This window comes from Mustela putorius, unplaced genomic scaffold (assembly GCF_011764305.1).
Source record: "Mustela putorius furo isolate JIRA1106 unplaced genomic scaffold, ASM1176430v1.1 tig00000127_pilon_pilon_pilon, whole genome shotgun sequence".
NCBI lineage: Eukaryota > Metazoa > Chordata > Mammalia > Carnivora > Mustelidae > Mustela > Mustela putorius.
The window spans coordinates 13,032,745-13,058,037 of NW_025421288.1; the positions used below are offsets into that span (position 1 = coordinate 13,032,745).

The following is a 25,293-nucleotide window of genomic DNA, read 5'->3' on the forward strand; positions in this document are numbered from 1 at the left end:
TGCCCCAGCAGACAAGCACGGAGCTGTCCCACTGTGTGGTTGGAGAAGCTGAGGCCAAGCTGTAGGCCACTGGCCATGCCCTCCTCTCCAGAGGGAACGCTGGGCTCCTCGGCCAGCATCCCCCAGAAGTTCTTCCCGGCCCGCCGTGGCACGTGTCCCTCCGCTCCCTGAGCCAGCGTGGGACCCAGGCAGGCGCTCCTGTCGTCGGGCGGGGAAGGGTGGCCAATGGTGGCCTGCGACCCCTCTCTCGGACAGCGCGGCCATGTGCCCCGTGGTGTGGGCAGGTGTGCGTGTGCCTGGCGTGTGGGTCACAGCGCGGCATGCGGTGACAGCGGGGCGGGAGCCCTTGTACTCCAGAGGACGTGGGCGTGTCCAGTGCGGGCCACTGAGTGCGCATCTAGAGCCCACACCCCCTCCAGCCGGGCCACTGGCCCAGCCGCCTCGGACGGGCCTTCCCTGCGCGCTGGGGCTTGCCCAAGCTCTGCCTGCCTGCGGGCTACCGGCTTCGCCCCCGGCCTTGCTGGTCCCCTGTGCCCCCCGCTCACAGTGCTCCCAGTCCCCCTGGCGGTCCTCCTGGTTGGATGCCCCCCCCGGGCCTGGGCCGTCGCGCATGTCCGGCCGCCAGCCTCGTCGTTTCTCCTCAGCCAGGTGGACCCCCCGCCGATACCCAGATGACCCCCAAGGGTGGCCGGCTGGGGCCAGGCACGAAGTAAGGGCCCCCAGCTCACCTCTGCGGGTCGCTTCCATAGGTAGGTGTCCCTATTGTGTCTCTGAGCTTTTCTCCTGCCTTGCCTGGGGCAGTCCGAAGGGCTCGTGCCCCCTACAGAGATCTAGAAGCCAAGGGAGCCCAGAAGGGCTTTGAGAAGATACGTGTGCGACGTTTGTGTGGCACGTGTGTGAGCACGGGTGAGTGTGTGCGCTCCTCGGGCTGGGATCCGGCTTCTGCTAAAGCAGAGGACAAAAGCTGCCGGCTCCGTGCACTTCTGACCCTCCCTCCCAAGCGCCAGGCCTCCGAGGGCTCTGGCCACCTGTCCACCTCCTCTTTCAGCCCACCTCCCCCAACCCGCCCCCACACTTGCCGGGGACAGGTGAGGCTGTCCTCCGGAAGGCCCAGGTGGGCATAGCCAGACTGCAAGCCCCCAACCCTTCTTCCCAGCCCCTCTGTTCCCAGCTGTCGCCGGCTGCGCCCCACCACAGGGAGGCTGGGGTCCCCTGCTCACGGCTCAGCTGGAGGAGGCTAATCTGGGGACACCGGGGGCTGTCTCCTGGGAGGATGGGATGCAGCTGCTCCGCCTTCTGAAGGGCGGCCGTGCAGCGAGCTCGCTGGCGGGCATGGGAGAGCCCTCTCTCTGCGCTTGGGACGCGGCCGGCTGGGTGTTCCTTCCCGCCCTTCCAGAAAGCAGACTTGGATGGCTGGCGTGGGTGGGGCTGGGGACAGAGCGGGACCCCCCCACCCCCAGTCAGGAGGACAGAGCAGGAGTTGGAAGTAGAGGAGGGTGTGGGGGTCGGGCACTGCCGCCAGGACAGGGACTCTCAGAGCCACGGGAGTGTGCCCGAGTCATCTCTGGAGCCTCAGGGTTCCTACTCGCAGCCACGTGATGTCTGGGGGCCGAGTGCCCTGACAGCACCCACCTCGTTCTCCCTCCCCGCCTGGCCTTCGCCCTGCAGCCCTGGTAGCCAGAAAGCCCTCCCCTGGGCCGCGGCCCGCCCGCCCCCGGCACAGCTACCTGCAACTGTCCTGACCTTCTGAGGTCTTTCCTTCGCGGAGCACGACACTCGCCCCTGGCCGCGGATCCCCGGGGCAGCAGGCCAGCTCCGAGCACGGCCTGGAGCCTCGGAAAAGGCAAGCTCAGAGTCGAGGACAGCCCTTGCCTGCCTGCCTGCGGAGGAGATGGCTTGGGGAGCAGAACCCGCCCCAAACCCAATTCCAGGCCTGGAGGGAGGGGGAAGGGGAGGAGGAGGGGCTGAGCCAGGGCTGGGATGAAGCTTCGGGAAGGAATGCCCCGCTCAGGAGCCCCCCCGCCCCCCCCAGCCTCACTGGGAACTCATCTCCCTGCCTGGTGACGTCATGTTGGCAGGAGCACTGCTGCCGGAGTCCAGCTGTTCCTCTCCCTCGGTCCCGCAGCTCCTCGGGGCTGCCCCGGAGAAAGCACAGGGCTGGGCACTTGCTTGGTTCCTTCCTTCTGCTCCCGCTGGGCATTTCGGGGCATGCAGCCCCAGGAGGGGCAAGTCGCCTCCTATTCAGGGCCTGATACAGAGGAGCCAGGAGGTAGTGAGGCGAGGGCTCCCTGGAGAGAGAGTTGCAGGCACTTTTGAGAGGTAGGCTGAGCAGCAGGACAGTGGAGCCACCCAGGGGCCACCCCATCCCCCTTCCCACCTGGAATCTGCCTAGGGCCCCCTGCTGGTGTATGGAACTGGGAACCCCCTTTCCCTGGCCCTAATAGCAATCAGATGGCGCAAGCGGAAAATCACAGCGCTTGCCTGGGGATGGGGGGGCGGTGCGGGTGGCGGGCTGTGCTTGCCTGCTCCGCGGGGGATGAGTCAGGCTTGCCCCCACCCTTTGAGCCTTCTCAGGGTCCTGGGGCAGTGAGCCAAAGCTTGAGGGGGCGATGCAGGAGTCTCAGGGGTGGCTGCGAGGTCGGGGGTGGTGCAGAGTGGCTTCCTAGGGAAGGCCCCCGCCCCTTGCCCTATACCAACTTTCTCATGCCCCCTGGAGCCCAAGGGAATTCCCCGCAGTGCTTTCCCTGTGGGAGCAAATGGTGCCCAGCTTGGGGTGGGGTGGGCATCTGGAAGAGGACCCAGAAATAGAGCTTCCCTTGCACCTGCCCTGGGAGCTCCAGGCCTCCGGCCCCTGGAGGAACCCGATGTCCCTGCCCAAGTGCCACCGCAGAGTGCGTTTGTTCCCCGCAGGGTGCGGCTGGTCCTCTGGGGCCTTTAAGGCAAGCGGGAGGGGAGGGCTCTAGGACGCTGAAGCTCTTGGCCACGCCTGGCCGCCTGGCCGAGAGGGAGCCTGGGCAGGGAGCTGTGGTGACCCTCCCCTCCTCTTGGGGCAGGCCAGCTGGGGCCCAGCTGGGCTGCTTGTTTACGTGGGGAGGTGGGGGTGGGGGAGGCCGGGGGAGGCCGAATCCAGGCAAGTTCCAAGTGTAATTGCTTTTGGACACTTAAAAGGAATCGTGTGAAGGCAGCAGCTCTGAGGTCCACGCCTTATTTGGTCTGGAAATTTGTTTCTTTTAAAACTAAGGAGAGGTGCTTGTAAATGGGAATGCCATCCTTGGGCTGAGTTTGCTGGGGTCCTCTCGCCACCCAGTGTCCCCAGCTGCTGTCCCCACGTGGAGCAGCATGTCAGGGCGAGGGGGACAGGTCTGGAGGCCGGGCTCCTGCAGGGACAGTGAGAGGGCCCCCAGCTGGGCTGGCGCGGAACCCGTGGCCTCAGGCTCTGTGTGTGGGCCTGGCGGCACTCACCCGTTCATGCCCACCCTCCCACCACAAAGTGGAGGACCATGCTGAGGTCACACAGCCATGGTCCCTGCTCTCTCACATCCTGTCCTCACGCTCTGAGCTGCTCCTACCCTGCCCTCCTCCTAGTAGAGAGGAACTTTATTTTTAATGGTCCCCTGCCACGGGGCCCGCCACACCCTACCCTACGCCCCCTCCCGGGGGTGCAGGCCAGGACCCTCCTCCGCTGGGGTCCCTAGGGGCAGGAGGCGGGTTCTGGCAGAGCTAGCTCACGACAGCGCCCATCTGGGGTCTACCATTGCCCAGCTGCTCCTGGATGAAGGGTGGGGTGTGGAACAGCCTGTGGCTCCTCCCGTGGTCCCTCCGACCCCACGAGGTTGCCCAGCCCCCAACGGAATATTCTACCACAGCAGATATTTACTGAGCATATGCTAAGTGCCAGGCACTGGGGCCCAGGCCGATGAACCTGACAGTCTGTGCCCTCAGGGAATAGAAGTCAGGCAGGGCGGCTCAGAGTCAGATGGCGCAAACAGGTGTAAAAGCACACCTGGACAGGGGGCCAAGTAGATCAGGATGATTTCTTTGAGGAGCAGATGATGGAGCCCATGGGAATGTCGGGCAGGGATGACTCCGGTGAGAACTGGAAGGGAGGCATCCCTAGCAGAGAAAATGGCACGAGCAAAGGCCCTGGGGTAGGGAGGCATGCGGCACAGGTGAGTTGGGGTAGATGAGACCCCAGCTGCCAGGCAGCTGTGAATAGCCCCTCCGGGCCCAGGACGTGGCCCTCCTTGTGATGACTTCACTTTTCTGCTGCCATTTGTGCCATGTGCTTGGAGGACAGGTGCAGGGCTGACTGACAACCCCAGCTGCCCCCTCCTGCATCCTGTGAGCCAGGGCCTGCCTTAGTTCCATCATTCAGTCCTCACGGCATCCCCTGTTTTACAGATTCATTCAGCATGCACGTCCTGAACACCGACTGAGTGCCAGGCCCTGTGCTATGCTCAGGGAATCCACTGATGAATGAGACAGATCGTGATCCCTGCTGGCAAGGTGCCCGGGCTGTGGAAGTGAGGAAACGGACGCAGGGAGCAGCTCTGTGTCCCCCTCGGGCCCCCGCGTTCCCACTGCAGAGCCTGAGCCAGGGCCCGGTTCTGCCTCTGCAGGCCCGGTACTGGGCGGGGAGGTGTGGGGATTGAGGAGGAACGATCCAGAGCCCCAGGATCTCGTCCTGGCTTCGCTTCTGATGAACCGAGGAAACTGGGCCTCAGTTCCCTCAGTTGTCCCATGGAGTTGGGGGGGGGGACAGGGACCAGTGACCAGTTGATACCTTGATACCTTGCTCTGGTCACCCTTCATTCCAGCTCTTGAGGCTGGTTCTTTTTTCACAGAGGGCTACTGAGGTACATTTCACATACCAAACAGTTCACTTCTCTAAAGCACACAGTGGTTTTAGTACCTTCACAAAGTTGTGTAGCCATCACCACAGGCTCCTTCGGGAACAATCTGTCACCCTCAAAAGAAACGTGGTACCCATGAGCAGTCACTCCACATCCCCCTCCCCAGTCCCTGGTGACCAGGCATCTACTGTCTGTCTCCGGGGATTTGCCTGTTTTGGACATTTCATAGAAGTGGAATCACACACTTAGTTGCCTTTCTTATCTTGTTTATTCCATTCAGTAAAAGTCTTCAAGGTTCATCCACTTTGGGGGCACATGCCAGTGCTGTGTCGCTTCTTATGGTCATAGGCTGGTTCCTTAGGACCATGTGCTCTAGGACCTGTTCTCTTCCCCTTGACTAAGATCCTCCAAGAGACAAGGCCAGTGTAGATTTGGTCTGCATCTCCTGGGCTAACCCCTTTGCCCTTTTGGTTTCAGCTCTGGAGATTAAAAAAAAAAGGTCTCTCTGAGGTCTAGTTGGCTTTCCTGATGGGCAGGGGTGAGTGGGTTCCCTCCTCCTCTCCCCCTTCTCCAACCAGGCGGACTCTCAGTGATGGAAAGTGCACCTCGGGAATCTGTGCAGAAGCCTACCTACTCCTTTGTCTTGCATGTGGGCGATTATTCATTTCTTCATTCATGCATTTGTTCCTCCATCCGTCCACCCATCCATCCATTCTTATCTACATTTAACACATATTTACCGAACACCAACAATGGTGCTGGGAAGAAATGGTGGATAAATCAGAACAGGAGGAGGGGAAGGGCTCATAGAAGAAACAACACAGAAATTCCGAGTGAGATCCATGCAGTGCAGAGAATTAGCAAGGATGGGGATCGAGAATGATGTGGCGAGAGGGCGGGGAGATGTAATTAATGTGAGCCTAAAATACTGACATCCAAATACCCAGGTCTGACAGTTTGTGACCTTACGAAGCAAACGAGACTTTGCAGAGGTGATAAAGCTAAGGATCTTGAGATGGGAGAAAATCCTGGATCATCTGGGTGAGACCGTGTGGTGACACGGTCTCTATAAGACGGAGGCAGGAGGCTCAGAGTGATGTGTGATCCCTGGGGTTGGTGGGGGAGATGAGGTGGGAGGTGTGATGACCAGAGTCAGTGGGGAGAATCATCATTAGTGATGACTAATGAACAAGGTCGGAGGAATATGAAAAGGAACCTCGAGCTAAAGAATGCAGGTGGCTCCTAAAGGTTGTAAAAGACAAGGAAATGGGGTCTCCTCTAGGTGCTCCAGAAGGGACAGGCCCTGCCTCCTTCTTGGTTTTAGGTTTCTGATCTCTAGAACTAAAGAGAAGAGATGTTTGTTGTTTTAAGCCCCTGGGTTTGTGGTCCTTTGTTGCTGCAGCCATCCAGAAGTAATACAGGTGGTAGCAGCACTTTTGAGCAAGGTCAGTGCCTTGGAAGCTCTTTCTGCTTGAGTAAGACCTGCAGCATCCAGGATGAGAACAGCAGGTGCAAAGGCCCTGAGGTAGTAAGGATTTGGTGTATTAGCAGAACAGAAAGGTCGGCCTGAGGGCAGGAGTGTGAAGGTGTGTGTGATGAGGCTGGGGAGGTGGGTGCCGCCTCCAGCCCCCTGGCCCCCCAGGTGAAGTGCTGCCTCCTGGAGCTCAAGGTCAGGATGCTTGTGGGCACAGCATCTTGGCCAGTTTCCCATCTTTCCAGTTGGATACTCTCTACCTAGTTTCCAATTCCTCACTTCCCTAAGGCCCAGAAATTTCCCAACTTCGCACTTCTCTCCCTCCCCATGGCCTGGACTTGGGGCAGGCTTCTGGCAACTCTGGCCTGGCCTCCCTGTGATTCTCCTCCACTTTAACTGTACTTAAAATTTTGGGACAGGGTAAGCAGTTGACTTGGGTGATGATCTCAGGAAGCACTACAAGGCAGTGGGGAAGCTAGCCGAGGAGGAAAGGAGTCATGAGAAGTCCCCACCTTGTTCAAGGGGGTCTAGTCTTCAGCCCACCCTGGCCTCAGCCTCTGTCATTGGCTCATTGTGACAGTCAACACCTGCAGACCCAGACAGGAGCCTAGGGCAGGTGGCTGGAGGGTGAGGAGATAGGCTGAGACCAGCAGTCAAGCTGGCCGTCAGACCCTCAAGGGGATGTTCAGTTGTTTTTTTGCTTTGGGGGAGCAGCCTCCTGTTGCACTAAGTCCCAAGGTCATGTTCTGCATTCCCATCTATGCTTGTGTCATGCATACATACAAATACACTGAAAGTGTGTGCTGGTGCCCACATCAAGCTGGTTACGGTTTTCCCTGGGGCTAGTGCAGAATCGTAGTGTCTTCTCAGGTCTGGGTGAGCTGGTGTCTTCTGTTTGTGGGAGGCCACGGTTCCTAAGCTTTCTGGCATAAGTAGGTATTTTCCAGAGAAAACTCAAGATTGTTTGGCTTCTGGTACATCTGTTTGATCTGGAATTTTCCCTGAAGCCTGGTTCCATCTGCCAGATGAACAGATCACATTGGTTGTGTGTATGTGTGTCAAGTCTTCTTTTCCATTTTTTTAAGAAGATTGATTTATTTATTTTAGAGACAGAGGAGGAGAGAGAGAGAGAGTGAGTATGGAGCAGGGGAGGAGCAGAGGGAGAGAGAAACCCAAGCAGACTCCGAGCTGAGTGTGGAGCCCAGTGCGGGGTCGATTTCATGGCCCTGAAATCCCTTAACCAGCTGCACCACCCAGGCGTCCCTCAAGTCATCTTTTTTTCTTTTCAGGAAGTTTTAAGTTCCAGGATATTCAAAACATGGTGGTGAAATGCACCTAACATAAAATTTGCCATTTTGATCATTTTTTGGTGCCCAGTTCTGTGGCTTGAGCTACATTCATTGTACTGTCTCCAGAACTCTGTCCTGCAGAATAGAAACGCTGTGACCACGAACCATTCACCCTCCAGTCCCGCCATCCCCCTGGCACCCGTCGTCCTAATTTCTGTGAATTTCACGACTCTAGGAAACCTCACAGAAGTGGGATCACACAGTATATGTCCTTTTATGACTGGCTTGTTTCACACCAGTTAGGGTCCTCATGTCCATCTGTGTCATAGCAGGTGTCAGAATGTCCTTCCTTTTTAAGGCTGATACTGTTCCGGTGCCGGGATGGACCACATTTTGCTCGTCCTCTCATTCACGGAGGGATACTTGGTTTGCTCCCGTGGTTGGCCGTTGCCCATCCTGCTGCCGTGGACACACCAAGTATCTCTTTGCAAATGTCTCTTTGACACCTGCTTTCAGTCCCTTTGGGGATATTCTGGAAGCGGAATTGCTAGACCCGATGATAATTCTAGTTTGACACTTTAGAGGACTCACTGTGCTGTTTTCATCCTCCCAAAGTCCCCCAGACAGTGCCCAGCAGAGGCTGCTTCTCCACGTCTTGGCCAACACGTGGCATTTCCCATTGTTTTCCGAGCGCCTCCTGATGGGTGCGAGGTGGGCTCTCATTGTGGTGACCTATACTTTACTTTTGAACAAAGAAACAGTGCTATCCTACCTGATAGAACCCAGCTGTCCTTGACAACCAAGGACACACTGACCCTCCTTCCAGAAGAGCAGATCCAAACTCCTTTTGGCCCCTTATCCATGTCTGGGTGGTGTTCACTCCTTCTACCTGTGTCATATCCCTTCTGGATCTTGTAACTTGAACACTAGACACTGGGCAGCCACTATGAACACATTTCCTATGAGCTAGAACAGGAAGGGGAGAGGGGGAAGAGCACGTCCACACCCACAGTAGCCCTTGTTCCTGCAGCTCGGACGAAGCAGGTGAGACTTCCTTTTCCTCTACCTGTCCAGACCATTCCCTTGGCCTTCTGCACTCATCTCGGCTTGGCTGGGTTCTTTGGCGAGGGGCTATAAACCTGCATCTTTGAAGGTTCCATGACCTCAGGGGCCTACCTCTTGGGTTGCTGGAGTTTCCCCCGCATGCCTACCAGGACCTGGGAGTTCTGAGGGTGTATGCTCCCTATTGCCTGGTAGGTTCCCAGTTTCTGCTTTGAACCAGGATCAGCCATGCCAGACAGCATAGTGGGACCCTTCGCTGCCTCTTGGTTCAGAGCCTAGATGGCATACTAGAGTCCTGCTGAGCCCATGCAAAGTAGGGCAGCTGGGGACACAGGCTGGGGACACATCGGGGCCGGTCATCTGGTGCATCTGATTGTTGGGAGTCTCCTCTGTGAGGCTGGCCTTTAGGGAGGCTTTATGTGGGACCCAAATCTCTCTCTGCCCGCTTGGTGCCCACTAGAAGAGAGTCTTCCCCAGACCTTCTGTGACCAATCTTGTTTCTCCCGAGTCCCTCACCCTCCATCAGACGCCGCCAACAAGGCAGTGTAGACCCCTATTTCTGACCATCGCTCCAAGTTAAATGAAAATCCAGGGGCGTCATTGAAAATTCGGTCCTTATAGCCGCTTCTGGACACCCTCCGACCACCTCTCCAGGGCTGCAGAGCCATAGCTGTCTACTGTCTGTTGGGTCACTCGGCCTCAGCTGTGGAGAAGTGGACACGGCCGCCTGGACGAACCATAGAGCCTTCTCTTGTCCGGGACCCCGCTCGGACCCGGCAGGCATCAGCTGGGAGGGCCCATGGCATAAAAGAGGCTAAAGAGGCCCATTAGGCATCATGCTGCTTGCTTTGTCGTAGAAGCCGTCTGGTCCAGCGGCTGGTACTTCCTCTTGGAGGAGATACCGCTGCGCACCCTAGACAACTGTAGCACTAGCCGTTTCTCTGAGCTCGCAGACCCTTGCCTTTTGTGGGGTCCATGTCCCACCTGCTGGTAGGCACATGTCTCACCGCGATTTCTAGAGTATTTATGCCTCTGGCTCATTAGGTCCGAGCTGCACAGTGTCTTCAGTACCCTGAGTCAGTGTGTTGTCCTGTGGAGTGGCAAGGTCCCCAAGTCCCAGAGTGCAAGGTCATGACGCAGGGCTGGAGAGTTAACGGGCCCAGGGGAAGATGGGGCAGGGGTACTATTGTCGCTGCCCAGTGGAAACAAGCTTCCCATTTGCTTGTGTTTTATAAATAATGAGTTTGGGGAAAAAGGATTTGCTGGGTGTTGGGAGCATGTTGATTTGCTCTGATGGAGACCCCCCTCGTCTGGAAGAACGTGTGAAACTGAATTCACCACTGATCGAGTCCACAATATTCCTTTTGGTTTTCTATTTTGTGTGTGGGGGTGGGGAGAGAGAAGCAGTTCTGGGGGATTCCACTCAGCCATTTCTGTTACAACAGCCCTCCCCTGCCAGCCAGGGAACCACCACCGGCTGAGATGGTCTGTGCCACCCTGCTTTCCAGAACAAGGGGGATGAGCACATGGGGACTTGGAGGACCCACGGAGCTTGGTATGAGATGGGTCAGTATCAGAACCCTGTTCATCGCTTGACCTCCATAAAGAGGACCACAGGGGTGATGTGAGTTTCCCAGAATTCACATCGGCTCAGACCCAGGGTGCTCTACTCTACCCCTCACACATCTGGATCCTTCCTTTTCTCCGTTACAACTGCCCAAGTAAATGGCCTTTTGGGGGGAAGGCAAGGAGATCTGTACATTATACATTTTTGGTAGACAAGCAGGGTCCTTTCTCAGGGGGCTCCATAAAATCTGGGGCCTGGAAAAGGGGTCGGGATTCAATACCATAGTGATTCAGGCCGGTCTGTTGATCAGATCTAGACGGGTCTGGCTTATTCCAGTCGAGGAAGGTCTCAGTAGGGCTGCTCATCTGTTTGTGAATTATGTTAAATTATAGTCATTCAGGTAACAAATGGCTGACTCTCAGCACTTTTGTGTGATTAAACCAAACATTTTGCTCTCACATACTTCACCATCCAGTAGCCATCGTCAAAGATCACCATGGGTCAAGCTTTTCTGGTTATTACTGTTCTTCTTATGGCAATTACGGCCTCCTTGGCTCCCTGGCCATGGGCTGCATGGGGCGCTGTCATCTCCAGTGAGTTCTGGAAGCCCATTCCTGGGAAGCCCCAACATTACGTTTCTCCCACTTTGGTCCAACACCCTGGGGGTAGGGGCTGTTCCCATACATATTCTTGAAGTTCCCGCCAATGGGAATGGAAAGCACCTGTCCAATTCTGGTGCATAGTATGTCTTCCTGGGTCAGATATTTTGTTGCCATGCTCCCGGACTGTTCTGAGGTTTGGAGGTAGGTGCAGATCTAGATGCAGGAGGTAGAGGTGGGCTCTTGAGGACATGTCAACGCAGGAGTAACCCTTATAGTTTCCTCAAGTTAATGGCCTTCGAAAAAGGACAGGGCTGCTTTGACCAGCAAGAGAGTTTCTGTGGAATTGGGTCATCCAGCGTCTTCAGCTGCATTGGAGTCTTTCCAAATGGAATTCATTCCAGTGTTCAAGGCTCCCCTCTTCCCCATTTGATGCCCTCATGTAACTGAGGAGAGGCGCGTGGCCATGAGTTGAAATGGTCGTGTCATGTGGAGTTCAGCCGCCCCCACCGGGTTAGAATTTGGGTTTGGATTTTCAGAAATCTCCTGTGGCTATAAGAGATGGGGGCTTTTTTCAGGCAGTCGTGGAAGTGTTCTGATGCTTCACCTTGGCCGTGCACTGAAGAGTTAATGCCTTGGGCTCGTTTTTTCTCCCCTCCTCATGTTCCTCTGCAGTCGGAAGAGGCCCACCAACTCCAGGTCACGTACACGCTGCGGGGCGTGATTGTCACTGTCAAGGCAAAGGTTGTCGCTTGATCCTCTGGTACGTGCTGGAAGCCTCGTTGGGCAGAGCACACCGTGAACACCCCCGTTCATCGCTGACTTGAGAAATGACAGCTCCCATGCTCCCACCAAATTCCCACCAAGCAGGATGTGGAGAAGTACGTATTATTCAGCCTTCAAGGTCAGGGGCTCCGGAAGTGGCCAATCCAGAGCATCTCCCTTTGACAAAGAACATCGGGTGGCAGGCCTTGATCTTGGAGCGCTGGCCGTCAAGGAGGGAGGGCCACAGAGAGTGGCTTCACTATGGAAGCTTGCTGCTTGCAGGTTCCCACCGAGGTTGCCTGTCGTGGATGCTCTCTGTCCCGTTCCCGGACACCCGGTCCTGAAAGCCCCCCAGTAAACCTACATCTCCATTGCTATCTGCGGGTCTTTTCTTCAGTCTCTCTGGGTTATCACCCGGCGTTGGCTTAGAGTCTGCTAGGTGCGGCCGCACAACCTCCATGGGGCTCATGGTGATTGTTTAAGTAATTGTTTTGGCTCCCTGGGTGCGTGAACACGGGTGTCCCAGTCCCCTCTGGTAGTTGGGTGCCTTTAAATGGAATCAGGCCGGAGACCACATTTCAGAATCTCATCTCCAGATCTGACTCCTATTACAGAAAGTATCCATCTGAGTTTGATCAAGAAAACAGAGTCTCTCCAGGTATTCCAGAAATTAAGGCTTTACTATAGAAACCGGGGCTTCTCTGAATAAGAGCTTTGGGTAAAGGTCTGGAAATCCCAGAAGATCAGGGAAACAGTCACTGTTCACTTTGACGTGGGACGCTGGAGCAGAGGGGACACACAGGTCAGGGAGTGGTCCAGAGGCAACCACCTTTGGTCACTAGGGGTAGGAGGGAGGAGCCTGGGAGAGGTGTGGAGACCCACTGCTCACTCCTACCCAGAGCCAAACGGAAGCTCCCGGAGACATCTGTGAAGCTGTTGTATCTGGTTGGCACAATGGCTAGAGAATTCTGCTTTACAGATAACTTACACATCTTTTGAAAATGCCTCTTATTGGTAAAGCCTTACTAGGAACCATTCAGAGAAGGTGATTCTGGGACATGCCGTTCTCAACCTTAGAAGGAGTGGCAGTGGCATGTGGTGTGTATCAGACAACCCCGTGTTAGCCGGGGATACCGTGACCAGGCACCATAGGCCGGTGGCCTAGAACACACAGTTCTAGGGGACTGGGGACTCCTAGAGGCTGGGACTCCTAGAGCAAGGTTGACAGCACCTTGGTCTCTGGTGAGAGCTTTTATCCTGGCCTTTGGATCACTGCCATCTCGCTGTGCCCTCATGTGGGCACAGATGGCACTGATTGCTGCACGCCCCCCCCCCATGACCCCATGTAACCCTCACCACCCCCGAGGGCCTGTCTCCAAATACCACACGGCAGAGTCAAGGGCTTCAACACAGGAATTTGTGCGGGGGCGGGGGACACAAACATTCAGCCCACCGCACTGGCACACCCTCTGTCTCTTTTTTCTATTTTAGTGCGTATTTTTTGTATTTATGATACTCGTTTCTGTGGTTGCCTTCATGACCTTATATAACATCCACAGTCACTTATGTTTCTGGTCTTTGTCAATTGGTTTCCTACTGTGGGTGGTGTGCTCTTCTGTTACGTCATTAAGATTTTATTTAATTTCACGAATTATAGATTTTGATACTTGCTCTGTTCCGTTGCTAGCTTTCTTTGTGGGATTCCTCTTACGCATCTCTTGGATCTTCTTTGCCCGTTTTCTGTGTCTATAATTTTGTCTCAAGGTTTTGTTTTGATTCATAAAGTTTCTTGTTTTCCTTAACCCTCGTCTGTGCTACCTGTTGGCTCATCTCGGTTCCTTTCTGATTCAGCTCTCACTTCTTAGATTCCTCTCTGGTTTTAATTCTTTTTGGTTCTGCCACCTCCTTCCAGATTTTCCTATTTCCACTTGCTTCACTTTTGCGTTTGTTCTCATTCTTGCTCAGGCTGTCGGTCACAATATTTCTTTCTCTCTAAAGTAACAGACATTGTTCAGCCATAAAACAAAACAAAACAAAACAAAAAACCAAAGCGGAATCCTGCCAGTTACGACAGTGTGGATGGACCTGGAGGACGTTAGGCTGAGTGACATCAATCAGGCAGAGAGAGACAAATTAAGATGTGATCTCGTCTACCTGCAGAATTGTAAGAAAAACAAAGTCGCAGAAATCGAACAGAATGATGGTCGCCAGCGGTGGGGGGAGCAGGGCAGGGGACATGGCAGGAGGGGTTAAAGTACAGACTTCCAGTGAGAAGATCAGCTAAGCTCTGGGCATGTAAAACTTCTGAAATAGCAAATGTATAGTTTTTATCTGTTCGGAGGGCATGTCTTTGCAGCGTGTCTTCCGGGGGTTATCACTTTTCCTCACCCTCTCTTTAATACAGTGTTTTTCCGTGTGTGTTTTAAAGACTTTATTTATTTATTTGAGAGAGAGGGTGAGAGAGAGAGAGAGAGAGAGAACCGTGGGAGAGAGAGAGGCAGACTCCCTGCTGAGCAGGGAGCCCGACGTGGGGCTCCATCTCAGGACCCCGGGATCCTGACCTGAGCCAAAGGCAGACGCTTAACCGACTGAGCCCCCCAGGCGTTCCCCGTGTGGGTTTTGACTATAGTTCTTTTCTGCTGCTCGGGTTTCTCCCAGGAAGATGAGTTTTTATGAATATTCAGAAGAGGTGGGCTGTAAACTGTGCCTCTTATCTGGGCCTCTGCTTCACTCTCCCTGGTCCCTGTCCATTGGAAGCTTTCCCTGGCAGTTTCTTCTCAGTGCAGGGCTTTGTCCTGTAAGGTGGTTTCACTTCATTAGCCCCAGAGTTCACGGGGCCCAGACTGCTCCAGCACCGGGCCCCTGCTCCTGCTTCCTTGCACTCACTGCAGATGGAAGCCTGTGTGTCCGCCTCTAGTTACTGACTCCTCTCCTGCAGCTGATGGGGCCACCAAGCTCGTCAGTGAGTATCTCTCAGGGACCCGGAGGTCCTCCACTTCTCAGGCCCAGCAGGCCTGGCTGACCCCCCTCCCTGGCCTCTCCTGCCATGGCTGATGGCACGTCGGGTTGCGGCCCTTGGCGCTCTGTCCCTACCCACTTGCATGTTCTGGTGCCTAGCTGCCTAGTTGCACTGCGGCTGGTGTCCGTGAGTTTTGAGTTTTGCTCTCTTAGGCGCTCTGTGCATTTTTAATGGGGCATTTTGGGAGATCAGAATACTATAGCCTCAGCATTCCTTCTTCCCCAAAATGCCTTCAGGCCCTACTGGCTAAGCAGCAGCAGAAACATCTGCTCGGGAGTCAAAGGGTTGACGATAGCTCGCAGCCGATCATTCTTTAAGGCGAACAAGCAGAGCCAAAGATCAGAGCATGAAATGCTTGGGGGTCTTGGTCTTTCTAGGCCCCCATTGCCAGACTGCAGAGGTCAGAAGAGAGCAGCAAGGAGGACCACCATGTACTGTTGCTGGGTTGTACACTGCTTCGCTGTTTGATGCAGGGTGAGTGTCTCCAGGGTGGCATGCCCAGCCAGCTCTGAGCCACTGCTTGGGTCCAGCTGCCGGGATGCTGCTGAATTTCTGAGGGGCTTGTATGGTCCATTGATTGGTCACTGGAGATGGATGAGGGCTTCTCCTCTACCCCACAAAGCAAATCTTGACCATAAACCTCCAGGTCCTCTAGCCTGGCTTGGACTCTTGCAGGTCAAGGCAGGACCAGCCCTCTCCAGCCTGGATGACCACAAGTGCCTCCTTGGCCTGGAGTCCAGGGACCTGCCCTTCGAGACCCCAAGCATTGGGTTTCCTGGTTCTGGGCTCTGCCCCTTGGTCCTGGGACCAGCTGAGGCTGGCCTGGCTGCGAGCTCAGAGTCCAAGCTGTTTTCCAGGTGGTTGTGGGGTCTGCCTCCACCCCTGCCCCACGGTCTCTTGCTCATCCACTTTCGCCTTCCCCGCAGCCCTGAGGTGGGCTTCTGCAGCGCTCCATTTCTGTGCTGTGGCACCCCCAGCCTTTTCTCTCTCTGCCTAGGATTCATCATCGAAGGGCAGGGATGCAGATATCCACCCAGAACAGGGTTTCCCACCCACAGCCCTCTTAAGGCCCAGGAGTGAGAACACATTCATGCCAGGAATGTGTCCCAAGGGATTCCCAGGAGGCCTCTGGTCTCCTGATGTTGATGGTGGGGGGGGCTGCCTCCTGCTCCCTCTAATCCACCACCCAATGCCAGCCCACCACCCTTCAAAAGCACAAACCCATTGAGTCTCTCTCCCCTGCCTAGATCCTCCAGCAGCCTGCCTTGCTTTTAGAGTGAGATCTGTACCCCTCAGTATGGAAGCCCGGCCAGGCGGGTCTGCTGCTTCCCCCTCACTTTGCCTCAGACCCCTCCTCTCAAGGTCCCTGTCCTCAGCCTGCTGTCACCTATGTGCTGCGCCACCTGCTGCCCCACTCTGTGACCAGCTCCTTCTTCTCCTTCAGAACTCAACTAAAATGTCACCTCCTCCCAGAAGCCCTCCCTGACCATCTCATCTGAAGATGGCCCCACTATGGGTGTGCTTTCTAGAATGGAGATATAATTCACCTACTATAAAATTGACCCTTTAATTATTTCTTTTGAGAGGGAGAGAGCAAGAGCAGGGGGAGGGTTGCAGAGGGAGGGAGAGAATCTCAGGTGCGGGGCTTGATCTCCTGATCCCAAGACCATGACCAGAGCCCAGACCAAGAGTCAGATGCTTAACTGATTGAGCCACCACCAAGCACCCTTTTAAAGGCATAGAGTTTGGGGGTTTTTAGTATATTCACACGGTTGTGCAGCTACCACAGCTGACTGGTTCCGGAACGCTTTCATCACCCCAAAAGAAACTTCGAGCCCATTGGCAGTCCGTGTCAGGCTCTTCCAGGCTTTGACTCCCCTAACCTGTCTCCGTGCACTTTCCTGTCCTGGGCATTCCCACAAGTGGACCTGGCTTCTTGGCCTGAGCGGGCTTGGCATTTCATCTCTTCCTACGGCTGAGGCCCATCCCCCGGCTCCCGCACGCTCCTTTGTGTCCTCCGTCCTTCGCCCCTTTGTGCAGAATGCCCTGTGGGCTCCCGACATCCCCGCGCGCTCTCCTCGTTGCCCATCTCGTTGATGGGACACCCCCTCCGGGAGAGAGAGGGCCTGGCCTGGGTGCTGCTGGCTGCACCCGGAGCCGGCACACGGGGCGCCCAGCGAGCAGGGGTGTGCGTGCCCGTCACAGCGGCTGCCAGTGGGGTGGTAGCATCTGGGCTCCCGGATCTAAGCAGGCTGGTGCCTCCAGGACCGCGCCCTCGAGCGGCCCCAGCCAACGGCCAGTGTTGCGGGGCAGTTGTGGGAACACCCGGCTTCCTCACCCCTAGAGGGGCTTCTGGTTTGAGGTTCCCACCGGAACCGAGCCCGTTGCTGTCAGCTGGGAATGTGCCTTCTATGGCTTCTTTCCCGTCGCTGACCTGCTTCTCCACTCGCATCTGGACAAGCTACTCCAACTCCATGCCAGGGACTGCACCCCAGGCTCCCCTCAGGCCTTCACTGCAACCCTGTGCTCCAGGCGTGGCCTTCAGCTCCACGCTCGCCTGCCCCTGCCCCACTGACCCCCAGCCCCCCCCCATCCCTCCCTTGGCTGCCACCCCAGGCAATTCAGTTCCCAACAGGACAGATGATCTGGGTCTCCCCGGATTTTTGTTGCTTGGGTCACGTGTGAGAGAACTGAAAATAGCAGGGGCAGCCTGGCCTGGGAAGTATCTGGTTTTTCCAGAGGGGGTTGTCCCCAGGGCGCTGCGGAGGGGGTAGCTCACCAGCGCCCCTGCAGATGGCCCCAGGCTCGGCTCTCCCTGGCTCTGGCCAGGCTTGGCAGCCCCTGTGTCCCACCCACCATGTGACCGCGGACGGAATGCGTGGCCTCTCTGAGCCTCAGTTTCCCCACGTACACCAGGGAGATAATTGCTGCCTTGTCCTCAGCGGTAGTTTTGAGACGAAGAGTGACACGGGCCTTGGGAGTCCTTTGTGACGTTCAGACGCTGTCGTTTCTCACAGACGTGTACTACAGGGACATTGGGGGAAGAGTGGGAACGGGGACTGAGGCCCTGTTGTGGGTCCCTTCTCCCTGCACTCCTGGGAGTCTGCACTGTCTCGTTGACCCCACGTTACGCGTGCGGAAACCGAGGCCCAGCAAGGCGCCACTGAGCTCACGAGGTCGGAGCTGTGGAGGGATACGAGGTCAGACGAGGGATACGAGGATACGAGGCCGAGCACCTTCGGTGTTCCTGGATGGTGCCCAGGCCCGTCCTGCATGTGTCCGTGCTCCGTAGGAGGGATGAGTGAACGGATGCAGCAAAGCCACCTCTAGAAAGACTGCTGTGGGCGCGTGCTCACTGCCCGTGTGGCTTTGGGGAGCCCCGCCCTGTGGTGGGCGGTGGGCCGGAGGTAGCCAGGAAGGCAAGGAACATGACCCAGAAGCATCTAGAGCAGGCCCAGGGAGTCCGACCTGTGATGGAGGGTGTCTCCAGGCTGCAAGGACATTTGGGCCCCTCTTGGGCTCTCCCCTACACCCCTGCAGCCTCACCAGGAAGTGCCCATTTCCCATTAATCTCCCGGTGAAATCAGTTGCCTGACACCTTGCCCAAAGTCACAGAGCACCCCCTCTACTCCCCGGCACGTGTTTGGGAACCGAGGGGACATTTCTGACATTCAAACCAAGTTTCAAGCCACCCCCGGTTGGGGGTCTTGGGAGAAAATGCTCTCTGTTGTTGGTGTAAGCCTCCAGCAGCGGCCCTGGTGTGAGAGGCATGAAGCGATCCTTGGATCCTTGGGCTGAGCCCGAGTCAGTGTCCCCACCAAGAGGACGCTTTCTCCACTGCAGCTTCCGGGGAGCACTGGCAACAAAGAGACATTGGAAACACAGCTGTGTGCTGGTGGGCGGGCTTTTCAATTCCGTGAGTGGACGGGGCGCAGGGAGTGAGGAGGCCGCTGTCCTGGTGAATCTCAGGTTTGTTTTCTTGCCTGGAGTTGGGCCAGGCACTCCCTTTCTCATCTACTCTGCACACTACCGGCTCTGACTTTGCCCGGTGCCGCCTCGGGGTAGGTCTCGTTTTACAATCCCAGCCGTGCCAGGGCCCAGTGCAGCCTTGCCCCAGGCCTGGTGTGCTGTGGCCTGCCCACCCGCTACTCCTTCCTCTCCTGCCTGGGGTTCCTGTGCTCAGCGACGGAGTGAATGACTGGCCAGGGCTGTGTTCAGCCACCTCAGCCGGAATGCCACTGGGCACCCCCCCTTCATCCGCCAGCGAGGGGCAGTGACAGCTGTCTTGGCGCACAGGATGGACATGAGGACAGATAATTGTGTGGGAGATGAACTTATGGGCACAGGAATTAATGTTAAAGCCTTGTCATCTATTGCAGCAGGCATCCTTCTTTTTAGAGAGAGAGAGAGGGAGTGTGAGAGTGAGCGGAGGGGCAGAGGAGAGGGAGAGAATCTCCAAGAAGACTCTGCGCTGAGCCAGAGCCCAGCTTGGGGCTTGCTCCCAGGCCCTCAAGACCACAACCCCAGCTGAAGTCAAGAGTCAGTCACTTAACTGAGACAGCCAGGCACCCCGGCAGGCATCCATCTAAGATGACCCCCACAGAGCCCCTCCCCTTGAAGGTGGGCTGACCCCAGTGACTCGCATCTCACCAGTGAATGCAGCAAGGGTGAAGGGACTGGGCTAGACGGGATATGACTTCTACCTTGTTAGTCCTCTCTCTCTCTCTCTTTCTCTGGCTTTTCTCTCTTGCCTGCTCTGATGAAGCTGGCTGCCCTGGCGTGAGCTGCCCCAGGGAGAGGACCACATGGCAGGGAACCAAGGCCCTCAGTCCAACAGCTCCCGAGGAACTGAATCCAGCCGACAGCCACTGACTGAGCCTCGAGATGGGTGCAGCCCTGACGGACCCCTCAACTGCAGCCTGCGGGAGACTCAGTCTTGGAGGCCCCTGGCCAAGCTGCATTCAGGTTCCAGTCTAAGAAAAAGTGACAGGCCACTGATGTTCTTTTAAACCAAGAAGTTTGGGGATTATTTGTTACGCAGCAGTAGATGACCAACACACGTATTTACTTTAAAGGGCCTCAGAAAAAAAGCGTAAGTAGCTCATCGTTTGGGTTTGCAGACATTTATTGATTGATTGCAATGAAACTCAGGAAATGGGTCTGTTTTAATCAGCTGGAAGGAAACCTAAGATAAATAAAAGAGTAAAAATAATAGATAAGAGTGAATGGAGGGGGATGGACAATGACCAAATTTTGATAAGAATTAAGATATTGGGCACCTGGGTGGCTCAGTGGGTTGAGCTGCTGCCTTCGGCTCGGGTCATGATCTCGAGTTCCCGGGATCGAGTCCCGCATCGGGCTCTCTGCTCAGCCGGGAGCCAGCTTCCTCCTCTCTCTCTCTGCCTGCTTCTCTGCCTACTTGTGATCTCTCTCCGTCAAATAAATAAAATCTTAAAAAAAAAAAAGATATTGATGGAACAATAATTTCAAGTCCTTTGTTCCTTTCCCACCTAAGAAGGATGTAATCTTTTTCTTAAAAAATTTTTTTTTAAAAATAAAGATTTTATTTGCCAGAGAGAGTGAGCGAGTGCACAAGCTCAAACCAAGGGAGAGGCAGGCAGAAAGAGTAGCAGGCTCCCCGCTGAGCAAGGAGCCCGATGTGGGACTTGATCCCAGGACCCCGGGATCATGACCTGAGCTGAGCCACCGATCAGCTTTCTTTCCTGTGGAGGCGGAATTCTGGTTCCTGGTACCTTCAACCTCCCAGCAGCCTCCCAGCATTACACGGGTGGTTAAGGTAGGATAGCTGGCAAAAGGGATTTGCAGATGTAACCAAAGTTACTAATCAGCTGATCTTAAAATAAGAGTGTCCTGGGTAATCTGATGCATCCAGTATGCTCACAGGAGCCCTTACAGGGAAAGAGATATGGCGGAGGGAGAAGCTGGAGAGGTTGGAAGCATCTGGCTGCCTTTTGAAGAGTCTCACTGGAAGCACGAGAGAGGTTCAGTGCGCCCTTGCTGGCTTTGATGACGGACGGGGCCACGAGGGAAGGAATGTGGTGGTCTCTAGGAGCTGAGAATGACCCCTGGTCGACATCCAGCAAGAAACAGGGACCGCAGCCCTAGCCAGCCCATGAGTGAGCCTGGCCCTGACAACTTGACTTTGGCCTTGTGAGGCCCTGATGTGAGGACCCAGTCTAGCCGCTGGACTTCTGACCCCCGGGACTGAGAGATGATACGTCGAGGGTGTTTTTGATAAATTTGCGGTAATGTGTTACTGCAGCAATGGACAACAGCTGTTTATGTGCTAGTGTTGGAAACACTTCATGTATGTGTATGTTGCAAATATTTTTTTTTCAATTGTGTGTGTGTCAATTGTCTTTAAACCTTACCCTTAATTATATTGACTTACATAGTTCATTACCAGAGGGTAAACTCAAGTTCCATTTTTTGGGGGTGTCCTTTGGTCGTGACCCCCATGTACCTAGTGCTTACAAGCAAAACACAGATTGCTGGGCTCTGTCCGGAGTTTCTGATTCAGCAGGGCGGGGAGGGCCCAGGATCTGCCTTTCTAGCCAGTGCCCAGCAGCTGCTGACGCGGGTCTTTGAGAAGGCGGTCCTCCCACCCCCACCGAGTCCTTAGAACCCCTCCCTGCCGGTACGAACCTGAGCCCCACCCCTTGGGAGGCAGGGCCCGGGAGAGCCCCGCCTCCGCGCGAACCCTCCGTTCTTATTGGCTGATGGAGAGGGGGCAGTCCCTAACGTCACAGCGCCATCAGCTCCTCCTCCTCCGACCTCCAGGGGCGGGGCCTCCACGCCTGCGCAGTGGAGCTCGTGCTGGGCGTCCGGCGCTCCCGGCCGGGTTAGAGCGGCGCGCGGCGGTTCCATGGCGGACCCCCGCGCGGAGTCGGAGCCCCTTCTGAGCCGGGCCCGGGGCGACGGCGGCCGCGACTGCCGGGCGGGCTCAGCCTCTTGCCGCCCCGGTGAGCGGCTGCCTGGGAAGGGGAGCGGGCCGCGGGGGTCGCGCACGGGGTCCTGTCGGCTCCGCGCCGTTCGCCGTGGCCACTGCGGTCGCGCCCCACGGGCCAGGGTCCGAGCGGGCGCGGGGAGCGAGGGCAGCCGTGCTCCGGGGGACGGGGGCTGCGCCCTGCGGAGTAGCGGGCGCCCGGGCCGGCCACGCGCCGCAGGGTCGCGCCCTGCCTCCCACCAGCCGGCCCGCGCCCCGCAGCCCCATGCAGCCCCCTCGATGAACCTCGGGCGGACCCAGGCCTCGGTGATCGCCTTGGGGCCCCTAGGAGGCTGCACTTCCGTTTTCTTCTCGGTTATGATGGGGGAAACTGAGGCACAGAGCGGGGCGCTCCCCTGCCCCAGCAAGGTCACACAGCCGGGAAGTGGCTGGGCCGGGGTTCGAGCCCTGCTGGGGGTAGACTGGGCAGATGTGGCAGTCTCCTCTCTCAGTCTCGGTGCTGGACTGTCCCCAGAGGCTGGTGCCCCTTCAGCTTGGGGTTCGAGGGTGGGGGCAGGCCTCCCCAGCCCAGCCCAGCCCAGGGAAGCTTCCTCCCTTTGCCCTCTGCAGCTCCCTCTTGCCCTTCCTGTTTACCAGCGGCGCTGCTGAATCCCGAGGCGGCTGGGGGCCGGAGGGAGGAGTCCATCTGTCTCCTGCAGAAGTCCGGCGTTGGGTGCTGGGTTAGGGGTGGAAGGGCCTCAGCCTCATTTTGCTGAGGAGAAAACCAAGGCTCAGAGCATCTCCGGGACCTGTCCAAGGTCAGCGCTGGGCTGCCCTGGGGCTGCTGCTGGTATCTTACTGGGTGTTCCTTCCCGGAGAACTTTCCTTTTCTGGCTTGCATGCTTTCTCTGTCCTGGAGGGGCCCATAGCATGGGGGCGGGGAATGGCTGGCCTGCACCCTCACCTCCCGCGGGGGCTCTTAGGTGGGGCTCTGTGCACCGGGTGTTCGAGCCCTGCAGTTGGATCCTCCTCCTCACGGGTCGGGGCACTGTGCTGCTCCGGGCCCCGCAGACCCTGCAGTCAGGTCCTTCTGACCCAGCCTCTCCTCATCCGCCCCAGGGGACAGTAGCTGTTTCCTCTTCTCATTCCTGGTCGGGGAGTCACCCTCTTTCTGGTCATGGAGAAGTCAAAGGACGAGGGAGCGCCACACTGTGGAAGGGGCTTCTGGAGTAAAAGCATCGGGAGCTACGGCGGCCCAAGCAGTCTGCACAGCCGTCCGGTTGTGTCTGACCTGGGAGGGGGAACTGAGGCACAGAGGGGAAGCGGCCTGCCCAGAGTCATCAGGGAGCTCGTCGGGGCTCCAGGCAGGTCGTGCAGGGTGGAGTCTGGAACAGGAAGGAGAGGGGGCTCGGGGCAGAGACTGGCCCTGGGCTGCTGGGAGACACAGTGTTTGAACCCCTGTTGTCCTCTGCTGTCTTCGGCAGACGTTCTGCCCTGACGCTCTGACCGGGTGTGCCCGCTGATCCCTGCTTAGGGGACATAGTCCTCCTGGTAGGGCCACCAGCCTGAGCCAGGGCTTGGGGTCTTGGGAGAACTTGGCCTTGGCAGAGCCACGTGGAGGGCTTAGGGTGAGGCTTCAGCAGAACGAGCGGTGGGTGGGTGAGGTGGGCACCGTAGTGCCAGCTGGAGGCAGTGTGGACTTTGTCCAGGAGCACTGGGGACTCGTGGGAAGCTGTGACGTGCTCACGACTGAGGGTTTGTGACAGGGTTCCTCTGGCCTGCTGCTGTCAGTGTGCGAAGTAGGTAGGGAGGCCTTTCTGGGGTTTGGGGCCCCGAGGCCCAGGCCAGAGGTTTGATGTGTGCAGGCAGTTCCCAGGGCGCCTGACACCCCTGGCTGGCTACGGCTTGCCTGGACCTAGGCCCCTTCAGTGGCACCCCGGGTCTGCGTCTAGAGCGAGCCCACAGGCTTTTCTTGTCCAAGAAGCTTGTGTGCTTAGATCTCTCCAGGTGGCGAGCTCATCTTATCATCTGGGGTTTGGGTAACTCTGGGCCCCTTCTGGGCCCTCAGACCACCCTGCCCTGTAGCCACCCTCCTGTAGCCATTCACTCACACCATAAGGAAGCTTTGAGGACACTCTGTGCTGACCCCTTCATGGTCCCGGGCTCTGTGGGTACAGCAGGGAGTGGACCAGTGGGCCGACGGATCCCAGTTCCCGGGATGCTGTCAGGGGAAGCAGGGTTCGCATCCTCACAGCCTCCCTGGGAAAACTTATAGGGCTCCTCAGGGTGAGCGCGGAGGTTGTACGTGGGGGGAAACTGAGGCATATAGCGGTGGGTGTTTGCTGTGATGGCAGAGCCAGGCTGGAGTCGTGCCTCCTACTTCTGTCCAGGGTCCCCTGTCTCCTGATAGCCAACTCCCCCACCCCCCTCCGCCAGGAGCCCTGAGGATGGGGGAAGCTGCTTCCCCGGGGAATGGGGGCAGAGTAGACAGTGGCCTGCCGCCTGCCCTGCGTCTGGCTTCGGTAGCTCTGCTCTAGAGGCGTGCATGAAGCTGCTTCTCCCCGTCCAGAGCTGCTGGCGCAGAAGGACCAGAGGCGACAGGAGGATGTTCAACAGAAACAGCTGCCTGGTTTCGAAGCCCCGCCCTGGGAGCTGCTGGGGGCTGTGTGCCGGCTCCCCCTGACCTCCCCCAGGGCCTGGGCTGCCTGGGTTGCCCCCTCTCTCCTGGACCGCAGGCCGTGTGGGGTTCTTCTGTTGCAGAGGTGGCACTTGGCCGTGAGCAGTGGCTGCATCCCAAGGCTGCAAGGACTGACCTCGCAGCCTTTGGCTCCTTGATGGGCCAGGGCTGGGGATGCTGGGATGAGGCTTCAAGCCGCCCAACTTGTCCCAAAGGCCTCTCGTAGTCGGGAGCCTGTGGGGGCCCCTGTGGGGCGCATCCATCCTCCTGTGCCCTGACACCCCCCTGCCGCTGGGGGGTGAAGACGGCAGGAGGGGGCCACAGTGGCCCGCTCACGGAGCACGCTCTGTGTGCTGGGCCAGGCCTGGGGCCGCTCCTGTGCGGACTTGCTGCTGGGCGAAAGGCGTCTCGCTGCAGAGCCTGGGAAAAGAATGCCTGCAGGTTCTTTCCTCGGTCTCCGTGGTCCCGTAGCAGGCGAGCATCCCGTGGTCTACGTTGTCACCCAGTGTGGCTTCTCTGCCCGCAGGTGCTGCGTCTTGGCGGGACCTCTGCTTTGACCAGGCTGCTGTCTTCATCGAAGATGCGATCCAGGTGGGCGGCACCCGCTCCCAGTGGCTGGGTCTGGGCTGGTCTCCAGGCGTTTGTGGGCACTGGGTGATGGCCGCCCTGCTGATTCCCACTTGCTGTCCTGGGGCAGGGGCCTTGGTGGCTGAACCATGTGGTCATCATAGCCGTGACAATGGGGCCTTTGGGGATGGGTCGCTTGGAATCCTCCCTAAAGTAGGTGGGCGCCAGGTCCTAGAATCGATCACTTGTTTTGTTGAGTTCCCTCCTGCTGAGAGCCTGGCCTGTGCCTGCCTCTCCCAGGGCCTACAGAAGACGCCCAGGGGTGGTCAGACCATGCCCCCTGCTGGAAAACAACATCCAGGCTCGATTTCGGAAATAGGATATGGAAGGGGCCATGTGGGGGGCTAGGCGGGTGGGGGGGGCAGCCTGGAGAGTGACACAGCGGGGGGCCTTGCAGAGCAGAGTGGGGACCCTC

General features: G+C 57.2%; 2 protein-coding genes and 1 long non-coding RNA gene across 15 annotated transcripts in view; 2 read left to right on the plus strand and 1 right to left on the minus strand.

Annotated features, from left to right (window-relative positions):
• MRGPRF (MAS related GPR family member F) overlaps positions 1–864 on the minus strand; it is a 6,664-nt gene extending 5,800 nt beyond the window's left edge. Inside the window, exon 1 of the mRNA XM_013060027.2 lies at positions 729–864. The gene's annotated coding sequence lies outside the window, so the exon portion shown is untranslated. The remainder of the gene's footprint in view (positions 1–728) is intronic.
• Positions 440–11,986, plus strand: LOC101687446. The gene is made up of 2 exons (XR_006602275.1): positions 440–749; positions 11,520–11,986. It is a non-coding gene; the product is annotated as an uncharacterized LOC101687446 (long non-coding RNA).
• A 9,442-nt stretch (positions 11,987–21,428) lies between these two features.
• The window catches only part of TPCN2 (two pore segment channel 2), a 35,362-nt gene continuing 31,497 nt past the window's right edge, over positions 21,429–25,293 (plus strand). For 4 of the 13 annotated variants that reach the window (XM_013059975.2, XM_013059977.2, XM_013059976.2 and 1 more), the window contains exons 1-2: positions 21,429–21,611; positions 24,778–24,842. In XM_013059975.2, coding sequence (XP_012915429.1) covers positions 21,515–21,611; positions 24,778–24,842 — 162 coding nt within the window. In that variant the 5' untranslated portion in view covers positions 21,429–21,514. Of the gene's footprint in view, positions 21,612–21,654; positions 22,393–24,777; positions 24,843–25,293 lie in introns of those variants that run through there. The other 9 variants (XR_001180663.2, XR_001180664.2, XM_013059979.2 and 6 more) reach the window with 4 other exon arrangements.